Source organism: Scyliorhinus canicula, chromosome 13, assembly GCF_902713615.1.
Source record: "Scyliorhinus canicula chromosome 13, sScyCan1.1, whole genome shotgun sequence".
NCBI classification, from domain to species: domain Eukaryota; kingdom Metazoa; phylum Chordata; class Chondrichthyes; order Carcharhiniformes; family Scyliorhinidae; genus Scyliorhinus; species Scyliorhinus canicula.
The window spans coordinates 23295984-23311400 of NC_052158.1; the positions used below are offsets into that span (position 1 = coordinate 23295984).

The 15417-nt window shown below is 42.9% G+C and overlaps 1 protein-coding gene across 1 annotated transcript in view; it reads left to right on the forward strand.

Moving 5' to 3' along the window:
- The window catches only part of LOC119976524 (golgin subfamily A member 4-like), a 1176663-nt gene that overhangs the window by 1079759 nt on the left and 81487 nt on the right, over positions 1 to 15417 (forward strand). Inside the window, exons 197-199 of the mRNA XM_038817077.1 lie at positions 13387 to 13422; positions 13803 to 13829; positions 13999 to 14025. Coding sequence (XP_038673005.1) covers positions 13387 to 13422; positions 13803 to 13829; positions 13999 to 14025 — 90 coding nt within the window. The remainder of the gene's footprint in view (positions 1 to 13386; positions 13423 to 13802; positions 13830 to 13998; positions 14026 to 15417) is intronic.

Below are 15417 nucleotides of genomic sequence, written 5' to 3' on the forward strand. Positions count from 1 at the left end.
TTTGTCAGAAATAGTGTGAGAACTTGCGAAACATTATCTGTGCATAAAGATAGCCAGCTTTAATGTTGTTCCAGATGAGTTAAACAAATAAGAAAAATCATGATTGTTTGGCGGCAACGTCAAAATGGCCCCGATTACGTCAGTTGATTTGATGTATTAATCGATTTGGTGTATAAGGGGGAAAACTATGCAACTCTCCGATTTATAGAGGGACATGGCACAAAAAAGTGCTGAGTGTTTTGATCAAGGTTGTTATCAAGTTTGGCACAGGCTTGGAGGGCTGAAGGGTCTGTTCATGTGCTGTTTCGGCCTCTGTTCTTTGATGCAGCCTAATTGCAGCATTTTGATAAACTCAACATCATGTCTCTCCATCCTGATTGAAGTCTGAATGAATCTCTCTCATCTATCAACTTCGGCACGTTGTCAATTCATCGTGACATAATTAAAACACGCACGAAATTTGTCGCATTATAATGCCAGGGTACTTGTTTTGATAATGGTGGAATATTTATCGAAAATTTTTAGGAGCACACAGGATGCTTTGTGTTAGAATTATTGTTGACTATGTAATAACGATATTATCTATGGGAAACATCAAATATAATTTCAATTATTGCAAAATTCTCAATGAACCAGAGTCATTGGGATACATAGCCACACTTCTGCCTCTGATATAATGGTCCTACACCCGATAACCCAAGATCAGGAGTTTAAACAGCAGAAACGAAAACTCCACTATTACGGAGAAAATATTTGGAGCTGATCTGGTAGAGACCTTAAACTTACAAAATAGTTCGGAATGCGCACCAATAGTCTCTTTAGGTAAAAAAAAACAAGAACGAGTTTTCAATTGCGGCCGAATTAATTATGTCTGTTCTGCAAAACTTATGCTATTACAAAGCATCATATACTCCAGCTGTAGCTATGATGGCGACTTCTGTTACGAAATATTTACACTTTTGTAATTTGGCCTTGTTTTAGAGAGTAGTCGTCAATGTGCCAACCACCTTGAAGTTCATGGCTACTTTACTTTTCATTCTTTGGCCACATCACCTGATTTGCGATGATAGAAAATGGCGACACATAAGTTAATTCAAAACTTTGTTGCACAGCTGTATTCCATTTTGTATAACCAATCCTGTGCAGGTTCATTATGAATCCTACCCGCAAAATGTACAGACAACCAGTTCATACGAACAATTAACTTTGCATTAAGGCAAATATATTTGGACGTTTCCTCCAATCAAAACTCCAGCACTTTGCGCACAATTCTTTAAAGCACAAAATAAAATTTAAAAAGTAACAGCAGCTAACAGAATGACGAAAAAGATTTCCCGCAGACTAAAAATAATGAGACATAATCAACTGTAAGTTTTCAGCAACTTATAATTGCTTCCTCCTTGTTTGAAATGATGAATGATCTACGCTGGTACGCTGACACTTCTTGTCACCTCATCCCCCCCCCCCCTCTATCTCAACAGACATGCACACATTGTATCTCGTGTGCGTCATTACATCCTTATAGGTCAAAATGTAGCTCGCAGAAACTGTTTTGTGTGGCTTAGATTTCCAAAGGCTAAAGCACGCTCTTTTAAATGGAGCATCCCGTTTTCAAAACTCTTACCCACCCTTCATTATGGATGCCCAAACGAGTGTAACTATCGACTGAGTCCCTGCACAGGCAACATTCCTCAAATTGGTCTATGTTTTAACAAGATGGCATATTGTTATTCAAAGTTCCGATGAGCTGAGCTCTGTTCTACCGAAAAAACAACTCTTTCATCTCATAAATCTGGGGCCCGAATATTACATAGATTCTCCTAAGCATGAGTACACCCTTCTTTTTGTAAGTAGATCATATTTTTGCGCGTTATTCTCGGTGCTTGCTCGAAATTATCTGAAAATGTAGCCTACCTTTTTCTTCTTTATACTATTACATGGTTTTCATCAGTTGGCTGGTTAATCTCAGTAGGCTGGACAAGGGATCCAGTGGCATTCTTCTCGCAAGAAGTCTAGTCGCTAGTAATCCAGATATTCTGGATAATGATCTATGGAACCGGATTCCAATCCATTGCGGTCGGTGATGGATATGAAACAACATAAAATATCTGGAATAAAATATATGCTATAAACCATGATACGATTGACAAAAATCTGGGATCCTGGAAGGGCATCTGGCATCCCTCATCTGGACTGGCCAATGTTGACTTCAGACCGACATAATTTTCCTCGCAAGCCACGCAGTTGCATTCATTGATTAAACACAAAAAATGAATGAAACCGAATAGACCACCCGACATTCAACCAGGAACCGGAAACGACAACGGCAACCCAGATTGCAAAATCCTCTTCACTCACATCTGGGGGCATGGGCCAAAGTTGGAGAGCTGTCTCACAGTGGTGAGCACCAGTATCACCATTCCTGTCCCACTAGCGTGACAGACCAGCGGATTCGGAGCTCAGTTGTGAATAATCGGGAAGAAGGTGCCTTGAAGTTCTCAACATCGACTCTGTGAGGAAGTCTCTTGGTTTCACGATGAACAGGGGAACGGAAATGTCCTGCAGATTGTCACGTGGTGGCAAGGGCACAACGTATGATCTGGAGGTGGCGGAAACTTCCATGTCAAATATCAAGAAGGCTGCAGAGCGTACTGGCCCGATCCTAACGGACATGCTTGCGAGACTGGGCCTGTAGAAGGTGCTGAGGTAGGGATCAAGTGGGAAAATATTTTTGAATTCATCCTCACCAACCTTTCTGCTCCAGATGCATCTTCAGATCCACGGAAGTCTCAGGAGAAGTGACCACCTCATAGTCCTTGAAGTCACATTCAGGATTCACTCCACAGCATTGTGAGGCACTGCCACTATGCTAAATGAGATTGATTAAGAATAGATCTAGCAACTGAATATTGGGCATCCACGATACGCTGTGGGCCATCAACAGCAGCAGAATTGTATTCATACACAATCTGGAATCTCATGATCCGGCAATATTCCCTCCTCCCCCAACTTTACCATTAACACCAAGCCCAAGATCAATGCAGTGTGCGGGAATGTGGTAGTGCATTTGAGGGCACCACCGTAGTACAGTGGTTAGGACAGTTGCTTCACAGCTCCAGGGTCCGAGATCCGATTCTCGGCTTGGATCACTGTCCATGCGGGGTCTGCATGTGCTCCAATGTCTGCGTGGGTTTCCGCCAGGTGCTCTGGTTCCCTCCCACAGTCGAGCGATGTGCAGCTTCGGTGCATTAGTCGTGCTACATTTCCCTTCGTGTCCAAAAGGGTTAGGTGGCGTTATTGGGTTACGAGATTGGTCAGTATCAAATGCAGGCATACCGAAAAATGAGAGTTAAGCTGCTCAAGCTGCAACATGGGACTAATTATCCGTCAAACAACATATACAGCAATGAATTGACAGAGCTACACGATACCACAACGTATGCATCAGTGAAAAGCTCTGCAGTCCTCCCACATCCAGCCATGAATATTTGTCGGACATGAAGCAACTCACCGGTAGAGACGAGGCAAATATCGGCACCCAAATTGATGGCGGAGACGATCCATCTCATCATCGATTATCACAGAGGTCAGCATTCAGCCAATGCGATTGACTCCATGTGATATGAAGAAACGTTTTCAAGCACTGAATACTGCAAAGGCTATGGCCCTGACAATGTCCCGGAAATAGAACTGAAGACTTTGCTCCAGATCTTGTTACACCCCTAGCCAGGATCTTAGAGTACAGTGGCATCTATTTGAAATATGGAAAATTGACCAAATGCATCCTGTAAATAAGAACCAGGACGAATTGAATCCAGTTATTCGTCGTCCTTTCAGTCTGCTCCCATCATCAGCAAAGTGATGGACGCAGTCTTCAATAGTGTTATCAAGCACCACTTCCTTCGCAATTATTGCTCATGGACACTGCCTTTGGGTTCTGCCATGTTGACTAAGTTCCTGACCTGAATCATTTGGTTCAAACATGTGAAGAGCTGAATACCAGATGTGAGGTGAGAGTGACTGCTCTTGTCATCAAGACACATTTTGACCAACTATGCCATCAATGAATCATTGCTAAACTGAAGTCAACGGGAATTAGGGGGAACACTCTCCTGGTTGGAGATATACCTGGCACAAATGAGTATGGTTGTGGTGTTTGGAGATCAATCATAACATCTCCTGGACATCAGTGCAGGAGTTCCTCAGGGTAGTGTCCCCGGACCAACCATCTTCAGCTGCATCATTAATTACTGCCTTTTCAACTGAAGGTCACAAGTAGGGATGTTTGTGGATGCTTGCACAATCGCTCCTCCTCAGATAATGAGGCAGTCCATGTTCAAATGCTTCAAGCCAGGGATAATATGCAGGCTTGGACTGACAAGCGGCAACTTACATTCGCACCAGGCAAGTGCTAGGCAATGGTCATCTCATCTCACCGCCTCCCCTTGACATCCAATGGCACAACCATTGCTGAAGCCCCCAAAATCAACATGCTTCATGGGTGGTGGTGGGGCGAGGGGGCGGGGTTGGTACCATCGACCAGAAACTGAACTGGACTAATATTAATACTTTGGATACCAGTGCAGCAGGAGAGCATGTAAAAGGCTAGGAATAATGTGGCAAGTAACTCAACTCTTGACCCACAAAAGTATGTCTACCATCTATTAGCCTGGATGAGTGCATCTCCAACATGACTCAAGCATCTCAGCACCTGCATGAAAAGGCAACCAGCTTTATTGTTCCTCTTCTACAAATATGCAATCCCTCATCCACGTACGAACAGCGGCATCAGTGTGTACTAAATACCAGATGCACTGCACTAACTCACCAAGATTCCTTGGACAGTATCTTCCTAACCCACGATGGCTACCATCTAAAAGAGTACGATAAGAAGTATTAAAACCAGGTTACAGTCCAAAAGGTTTATTTAGAGTTGTTAGCTTTAAGAGCGTAACTCCTTCATCAGGTGACTCTCCAAGTATTGCGCTCCAAAAGATCTTGATTTTAAATAAAGCTGTTGGACATTAACCTGGTGTTGTAAGACTTCCTACTGTGACCATCCCAGTTCAAAGGCAGTATCCCCACATTATCATTTAGAAGAGCAGGAGCAGCAGATGTCAAGCGAATACACCAGCAGGAGCTTCCCCTCCAAGTCACTCACCACCCTGACTTGGAAATATATCGCCGTTCCTTCAGTGTCGCTGGGGAAACATCCTTCATTCCTCTCCCAATCAGCACAATGTGAGTACCTGCACGTTACTCGCTGCAGCAATTCTTGAAGGCAACTCACCACCACCTTCTGAAGGGCAACTAAAGATAGATAATAAATGCAGGCTTAATTTGCGACGTGCACATCCCGTAAGTTAATTAAAACGGTTTCTCTGTGATGCTGAGTGAGGCCAATAGCGTGGATTAAATTATTATCCCAAACGAAGTTATTTATGAAGGCACACTGATTTAAGGTTGCCTCTCGCCTGGGATGCGGTGATGGTCAGATTAAATTAGCACCAGTCAGCTCTTCCCTTCAATTGGGGGAAACAATTGGGACTGTGGCGGCATTTGTAAACATTCCCAACCATTGCAAATTTGCTAAAGTTTCAGTTTCCGGACAAAGTCCTCGCTCCACATTCAAGTTTACGTTATCTGCTTCATTTAAAGGTAACAGCGATCGCTTTCTATCGCACTATTTTACACTTTCTTTATCTTTGGATATTCTTCAACGTTCTGATTTTCTGTCAAAGTGGACACGCTCATATTTTCCCATCTTATCTTGCATTTCCACACTTTCTTGTGCAATTTATGGTCCTTTACAGATACTTCAAATAAGTTCAGAACTTGCTTTCCTACAAATTCTTTTTCAATCTGCAAATGTTGCTCCAATGCAATTCGTGGCCTCATTCAAATCATAGTTGGCGATCATAAATATTTGATGGCGCACTTCACCATCTGGCCCTCTCTTTCTTACCCAATGCTTCTCTGAAGTTATTGTTTTGTTCAACACTCTGCTCTGACTTGCATAATCCTTTACACAAGCCAATGCATTAACCGCATACCTATTCTCCTGCATTGCATTTTTAAAAAATCCTCTGACCCACTTCGGGCGCCAATAATAAACGTGACTTTTCTAAAGATAATTCGCAATACTTTGTTCAACATACTCTGAAGGCATATTGATTCAGACTAAATTATGCTTTGCATCTTAAGGTTTTTTAAATTATTGTTGCTGCCCTTCATTTGGTAATGAATTGAAAGTAATATCGCTACTTAATCCCGGATTGGCAAGACCACTTAAATCATTATCGGGTCCTGCTCGTAAAATAACCTGGTATTGCAAATGCAGTAGACACTCTTGTTTGCTCTTTTGTAGATCGCCTCATATATCCATGTCCCTTGTTGCCTCAAAGTACAAGATATATTTGAAGATGTGCTCCCATTTATTCTTCAGATTTATTCCTACAATTCACTCAGTTGCTGCTGCCCGTTACATCTCCGTTAATAAGCAAACTGGCCAAAACGTGATTCATGCTATTGGTCCAATACCTCTGAAGTCGTATTTTTGACGAGCCTCTCTCGCCCCCTTCTCTCGTTGCGCTCATCTTCTCCAACTGCACTTACATTCGCTTCTTTAGATCCAATTCCCAATAAACCAGTCAGCTTCTTATTTATCTCACATTTAAAACGGATCATCATCACGTCTCGTATTTTTATTCCAGTTTTTATGATGTCATTATTGCCCCACGCACAAAATAAAACTTGGCCATGCGGTCCATGGAAATGAGTGACCAAAATACCATAAAACCATAAGACCATAAGACATAGGAGTGGAATTAAGGCCATTCGGCCCATCGAGTCCACTCCGCCATTCAATCATGGCTGATGGGCATTTCAACTCCACCTACCAGCATTCTCCCCGTAGCCCTTAATTCCTCGCGACATCAAGAGTTTATCTATCTCTGCCTTGAAGCCATTTAGCGTCCCGGCCTCCACTTCACTCCGCGGCAATGAATTCGACAGGCCCACCACTCTCTGGCTGAAGAAATGTCTCCGCATTTCTGTTCTGAATTTACCCCCTCTAATTCTAAGGCTGTGCCCACGGGTCCTCGTCTCCTCGCCTAACGGAAACAGTTTCTTTGCATCCACCCTTTCTAAGCCATGTATTATCTTGTAAGTTTCTATTAGATCTCCCCTTAACCTAAACTCCAATGAATACAATCCCAGGATCCTCAGCCGTTCCTCATATGTTAGACCCGCCATTCCAGGGATCATCCGTGTGAATCTCCGCTGGACATGCTCCAGTGCCAGTATGTCCTTTCTGAGGTGTGGGGCCCAAACCTGGACACAGTACTCCAAATGGGGCCTAACCAGAGCGTTATAAAGGCTCAGTAGCACATCGCTGCTTTTATATTCCAACCCTCTTGAGATAAATGAGAACATTGCATTCGCTTTCTTAATCACGGATTCAACCTGCATGTTTACCTTTAGGGAATCCTCGACTAGCACTCCCAGATCCCTTTGTACTTTGGCATTATGAATTTTCTCACCGTTCAGAAAGTAGTCTATGCTTGGATTCTTATTTCCAAAGTGCAAGACCTCACATTTTCTCACGTTGAATTGCATCAGCCATTTCCTGCACCACTCTCCCAAACTGTCTAGATCCTTCTGCAGCCTCCCCACTTCCTCAGCACTACCTACCTGACCACCTAACTTCGTATCTTCGGCAAACTTCGCTAGAATGCCCCCAGTCCCTTCGTCCAGATCATTAATATATATGGTGAACAGCTGCGGCCCCAACACTGAACCCTGTGGGACACCGCTGGACACCGGCTGCCATTCCGAAAAAGAACCTTTTATCCCAACTCTCTGCCTTCTGTCAGACAGCCAATCCTCAACCCATGCCAGTAGCTCACCTCGAACACCATGGGCCCTCACCTTACTCAGCAGCCTCCTGTGTGGCACCTTATCAAAGGCTTTTTTGGAAATCCAGATAGACCACATCCACTGGGTTTCCCTGGTCTAACCTACTTGTCACCTCCTCAAAGAATTCTAACAGGTTCGTCAGGCACGACCTCCCCTTACTAAATCCATGTTGACTTGTTCTAATCCGACCCTGCTCTTCCAAGAATTTAGAAATCTCATCCTTAACAATCGATTCTAGAATTTTACCAACAACCGAGGTTAGGCTAATTGGCCTATAAGTTTCCATCTTTTGTCTTGATCCTTTCTTGAACAAGTGGGTTACAACAGCGATCTTCCAATCGTCCGGGACTTCCCCTGACTCCAGTGATTTTTGAAAGATCTCAACCAACGCTTCCGCTATTTCTTCAGCCACCTCCCTCAGAACTCTAGAATGTAGCCCATCGGGGCCAGGAGATTTGTCAATTTTAAGACCTTTTAGCTTTTTTAGCACCATCTCTTTTGTAATGGCAACCATACTCAACTCAGCCCCCTGACCCTTTATAATTTTTGGGATATTAATCATGTCTTCCACTGTGAAGACAGACGCAAAGTACTTATTAAGTTCTCCAGCCATTGCCTCGTCTCCCATCACTAGCCTTCCAGTATCAGTTTGAATTGGCCCAATGTCTACTTTGGCCTGTCGTTTGTTTCTTATGTATTGAAAGAAACTTTTACTATCATTTCATATATTACTGGCTAGCCTGCCTTCATATTTGATCCTCTCCTTCCTTATTTCTCTCATTGTTAACCTCTGTTTGTTTTTGTAGCCTTCCCAATCTTCTGATTTCCCAGTGCTTTTGGCCACTTTATAGGATCTCTTTTTTTCTTTGATACATTTCCTGACCTCCTTTGTCAGCCATGGCTGTCTAACCCTTCCCCGGATAATGTTTATTTTCTTGGGGATGAACCTCTGTACAGTGTCCTCAATGATGCATACAAACACCTGCCATTTTTGCTCTGCTGTCTTCCCCACTAGGGTCTGCTTCCAGTCGATTTTTGCCAGTTCCTCTCTCATGCCCTCGTAATTACCTTTATTTAACTGTAACACCATTACATCCTATTTTGCCTTCTCTCTTTCAAACTGCAGACTGAACTCAACCATATTATGATCGCTGCTTCCTAAGTGTTCCCTTACTTCAAGATCTTTTATAAAGTCTGATTCATTACATAGCACTAGGTCCAGAATAGCCTGCTCCCTTGTGGGCTCCATGACAAGCTGTTCCAAAAAGCCATCTTGTAAGCATTCCATGAATTCCTTTTCTTTGGATCCACTGGCTACGTTATTTACCCAATCCACCTGCATATTGAAGTCCCCCATGATCACCGTGACCTTGCCTTTCTGACATGCCTTTTCTATTTCCCGGTACATGTTGCGCCCCTGGTCCTGACCACTGTTAGGAGGTCTGTACATAACTCCCATTATGGTTTTTTTGCCTTTGTGGTTCCTCAATTCTACCCACACAGACTCCACATCATCTGACCCTATGTCGTTTAGTGCCATAGGTTTAATTTTGTTCTTAACTAACAAGGCAACCCCACCCCCTCGGCCCACCTCCCTGTCTTTTCTATAGGTTGTATATCCTTGGATGTTTAACTGCCAGTCCTGAACCCCCTACATTGTTTTCTCTATATGTTCCTGAACGTTAAATTGTCTTCAACGTCTATTTTATGCCGACTGGAATTACATTTTCCAATTAATATGCTAGTGCAGATCAAACCAACCTCACAACTCAACCTCCACGTGCCTGTGCCTCCATCCACCCGGGCTTAATTTACATATTTGAATCGATTCAAAGAGTTCAATGCATACTTCACTTCAAATGGCTCTCCATTGCCTTCCTACAAGTTTGAACTCCTCTCATAATAGAAGTACATAGAACAGTACAGCACAGAACAGGCCCTTCGGCCCTCGATGTTGTGCCGAGCAATGATCACCCTACTCAAACCCACGTATCCACCCTATACCCGTAACCCAACACCCCCCCCCCCTTAACCGTACTTTATTAGGACACTACGGGCAATTTAGCATGGCCAATCCACCTAACCCGCACATCTTTGGACTGTGGGAGGAAACCGGAGCACCCGGAGGAAACCCACGCACACACGGGGAGGACGTGCAGACTCCGCACAGACAGTGACCCAGCCGGGAATCGAACCTGGGACCCTGGAGCTGTGAAGCATTTATGCTAACCACCATGCTACCGTTTTGCCCACTATGTTGCTTTTGTAATCATTCTGCCATGAACAGATTATTAATTAAATCAAAGGGCTGGAATTTCCGATTTGCCAGGGAACATTTGATTGAAGCATGGGCTTGCAAGTCTTGTTCAGTCCATGAACAAGATATCGCAAAATAGAAACATAGAAAAATTAAGATCAGGAAACGGCCGGCCCGCCATGCAAGCCCGTTTATTTTGATCATTGCTGATTATCCAATTCAATAGCCTAATCCACTTTACCCCCATATCGTTTGAAGCCCTTCGTCCTAAGTGCTATATCTACGTGCTTCTTGAAACCATACAATGTTTTGGACTCAAATAGTTCCTGCGTTAACGAGTTCCACAGGATCACCGCTCTCTGCGTGATGAAATGTCTCCTCATCACGCGCCTAAATTGTCTACCCTGCATCCTCAAACTGCGACCCTTGGTTCTGGACCCATCCGAAACATCCTCCCTTCATCAACACTGACAGGCCTGTTTGAATTTTATGGAATCCTCGGAGATGCCCATTCAAGGATTTTCACAGTAACTTTATTGCAGTGTCGATGTCACACTATTTGTGAAATAATTAATGTTATTATTGTCCTTATTATTCTGAACTCCAGCGAAAACAATACTACCGATTCAACCTCTCCTCGTACGTCAGTACTGTCATCCCAGGAATTAACATTTCAAAATTTAGCTGGACTCCCTTTATAATAAGAGCATCCTTCCTCAGTTAAGGGGACAAAAGCTGAACACAATAAACAAGGTGTGAACTCAGACTCGGTATAATTCCAGGAAGAGCATAGTCAGATGTCTTACAACACCAGGCTAAAGTCCAAAGGGTTTCCTTCAAACACTAGCTTTCGGAGCACTGCTCCTTCCTCAGGTGAAGGAGCAGTGCTCTGAAAGCTTACGTTTAAACCAAACCAGGGTTGGACTTCAACCTGGTATAGTAAGACTTCTTACTGTGCTCACCCCAGTACAACGCCGGCATCTCCACATAATTGCAGGAAGACATTCATGCTCCCGACTGAGAACACATTCGCAATGAAGGCCAGCATTACTTTCGCCTTCTTTACCACATGTTCTACCTGTGTGCTCACTTTCAGTGACTGTTGTACGAGGACACCCTAGTCTCACTGCATGTTCCCTTCTCCGAATTGATGGCCATTCAAATAATTTTCTAGCTTCTTGTTTGCCACCAAATTGGATGACCTCACATTTGTCAAATTTATACTGCATCTGCCATTCATTCGTTCAACTTGTCCAAATCACACTGAAGGATCACTGCACTATTATCAGAGCTCGCTCTCCTACCCAGCTTGGTGTAATCTGCAAATTTGGACTGCTGATATTTTGTTCCCTTATCTAAATCATCAATATATGGTAGGAATAGCTAGGGCCAGCGCCGATTCTATGAAGATCCACGAGTGACTGCCTGCCAATTTAAATAAGAATCGTCAATTTCTACCCTTTGTTTCCTGTTTGCCAATCGGCTTTCTATCAGCTCAATACGCTACCCCAATCCTCTGTGCGGCACGTTGGCGAGGATTCGAGTTCTATCCCAGCCACAGGTCACTGTCTATGTTGAATTTGCACATTCTTCGCGTCTCTGCGTGGGTGTCACACCCACAACCCAACCCAATGCAGGGTAGGTACATTGGCCACACCAAATTGCCCCTTAATTGCAAAATAAAAATGGGTACTCTAACTTTATTTAATCAAAATAACACCCCCAATCCCATGCACTTTAATTTTACACGCTGATCTTTTATGCAAGACTTTGTCAAGAGCATTCTGGAAGTACAAATACGCCACATCCACTGGCTCCATTTCATGAATGATGCTAGTTACATCTTCAAAGAATTCCAGTTCTTTTATGAAGCACGATTTCACCTTTATAAATTCATGCTGACGCTCTTCGATTCTGCAATTGTTTTCTAAGTGCACTCTTATCAAATATTTGATAATGGATTCCAGAAATTTCGCCGCGACTGACGTCAGGCTTACGTGTCGGTAATTCCCTGCTTTCTCACGACCTCCTTTTTAAAGTAGAAGATAGCGAATATCCACTTCACAGCATCCCCTCACTTTTACCCGTCTCAGCTCATGTATTTCTGAAAGCCAGTTTCAGACTTCTTCTGAAGACTGGCTTTGTGAAAGCTGGGGACCGGCATTCAAAGTGGGACCATATAGCTGTGACACAGAAGTGCTAGCCACAGTGTCTCCGTGCATCTATATCGAGCCAGCTGCCCAGCCAACTGTCATAAACATTACATATACGTCACATCGCGCAAGGTTGACAGATTATCTCGTACATCTAAATTCAACATACATTAAACGCGAAGCAATCCACAACAGATCATCGCAATTTGACAGAGGCAGTTAGCACAGAGATTATGAATAAATCCAACTGTCTTCCCAGTGTTTACTTACCCAAATCTAATTACGCACGCGATCAAAGTGCTACCTTCCTCGGAAATCTCAATTCCATACGAAAAGCTGAGGAAGGCACAATGGTGCGGGAAGAGTGGGGAACTCCGCCTTCTCCGCTTGGGACGCTTGTGTACTCGTCACAGAAGTGGCCCCATCCCCAGACTGAACCGAACGCGAGTTCGGCGTGCACAACCTCATCTAGAATCGCAAACATCGGAAAATGCCCCTCACCTTGTCACTGTTGCATCGGACCCCCATCCACATTTTCAACGAAATGAATGAGCCCCATAAAATGATTACACATATCTACGTTTTCATACATCTTCAGCTTGTATATATAAATGTTCATCAGCTCCACTCAAACGTCAACGTTTTCTATCAGTTTTGATAGCTTCCATCAGTTTTATTCTGCCATATTTCGTTCCATATTTGTTTTCAGTTTTTACTCCTTAGTTTTCCTCCTATATGCTCGGGTGCCATTCACAAAACGCAGGCATGTAATCCTTCTTGAATTGGAAGGGTTGATAATGCATGCGGTAATTCAATCATCATGTAATTTGTAACACCCAAAGTGCATTGAAAAATAGACGATACAAAAGATAAAGTAAAATTCATTTTACAGAACGTAATCCAGCCCATCGCCTGCATGTGTGAAAATTTATTCTCTGTTATAACAAGAGAATGACTCTGTTTCGAACAAGGAAATAGCAATAAAAGTAACTGTGAAGCAAACATTCTGTGCTTGATTTTACTTTGCAATTTCACAAAGAAATGGATTTTCATTTTCAGAATTAAACAAAGCCAATGAAGCATTGACTGATGCAGGTAGAAAAAAAATAATGTTGGATTAAACTTACTTAATGTTCGGGAAAAAAACACAGGACAGGTATATTTCCTTCAAAACCATTCAAATCCATGGAATATAATTATCGGAATCTTGGGCAATAGTAAGTTAGTTTCTGGGGAAACAGTAATAGTCACCAAGGTGCTGCAATTAGTTTCTCAACCCTGCCTGAACAAAAAATATTATCGATTCTGACAGCCAAGTGTTCGAGGAATCTTTCCAATATATTTAAAGAAAAGCTTGTTTTTCCAAAATTATTGTTCTGCTCTTTGCTTTAAACACCTCAAAACAATGAAAATCGGTACCATGTTTGTGCATAGCTTCAATATGTAACAATAACAAAATACATATTTAAATACAGAGACGGAACTAAAGAAGAAGGAGTCAGGTAAATTGTACGGTCATGGGTTATGATCTTAACAACTAATGTTTCGTCCATTCTGCAGTGTATAATTTGATAACTATTATATACGTAGATTGATTTCTCTGAACAAAAGTCGTAATTACACCCTTGACAAGTCGATCTTTATTGACAGTTTTTCAACAATTACGTCTAGATTTTTTTGCCCATATTAAAGTAGATGGTGAGTAACAATGGCAAATATGCAAGTAAAAATAGAAGACAATTATATATGTTGGATGGTTCACAAAAACTGCATTATGTGCTGTTCCCCTGTAATTGACTTAAATGACGAAAATGGGAAATAATTCCATAATGACCAGAAATACCAAGCAAAAGCTTATAACCAGTGCTGTTAGGATATTGACCTTCGGTTATTTCAGTTGCTACTTACCTCACAACGTTATCTGAAACAAAGAACGAAAATTAAATCAATGTCTTATAAATATGAACTTCAGATACATTGAAGATCAGCCATTTTTCTCTGTCATGCCCAAAGGCCTCTTTTTGGAACACTGAACATGGAACAGTACAGCACAGTACAGGCTCTTCAGACAAGATGTTGTGGCGACCATTCATCCTAATTTCAGATCAATCTAACCTACATCCCTTCTATTTACTGCTGTCTATGTGCCTGTCCTAGAGTCGCACAAATGTCCCAATTGACTCTGACTCCACCGCCTCTTCTGACAGTGCATTGCACACCCACCACTATATGTGTAAACAACCTACCTCTGACATCTCCCCGATACCTTCCTACATTCACCTTAACTTCATGTCCCCTCATGACAGCCATATCCAACCTGGGGAAAAGTCTCTAACTATCCACTCTATCCATGCCTCTCATCACCTTGTACACCTCTATCAAGTCATCTCTGCCTTCTTCGCTCCAGTGAGAGGAACCCTCGCTCCCTCAACCTTTCTTCATAAGATGCCGTCCAGTCTAGGCTGCATCCTTGTAAATCTCGTCTGTACCCTTTCCAAAGCACCCACATCCGTCGAATAATGAGGCGACCAGAACTGGACACAATATTCTAAGTGTGTTCTAACTAGAGTTTTATAAAACTGCAGAAAAACCACCCGGCTCTTAAACTCAACCCCCCTGTTAATGAAAGCCAAAACACCATCCGCCTTCTTAACAATCGTCTAAACCTGGTTGGAAAATTTGAGGGATCTATGTACGTGTACCCCAAGATCCCTCTGTTCCTCCACAATTCCAAGAAAACTGCCTTTAACCCTGTATTCGGCATTAGAATTTTTCCTTCCAAAATGAAAAACTTCACATTGATCAAGGTTGAACTTCGTCTGTCACTTTTCAGTACAGCTATGCATCCTGCCAATGTCCTGTTGTAACATGCACCAACCCTCAACACTATCTACAACTCCCCTAACTTTCGTGTCGTCGGCAAACTTACGAACCGCCCCTTCCGCTTCCCAGTCCTAGTCAATTATAAAAACCACAAAGAACAGAGGACCCAGAACAGATGCTTGTGCGACACCGCTGGTCACGGACCTGCAGGCGGAGCACTTCCATCCACTATCACTCGGTGTCTTCTTTCATCCAGCCAATTCTATA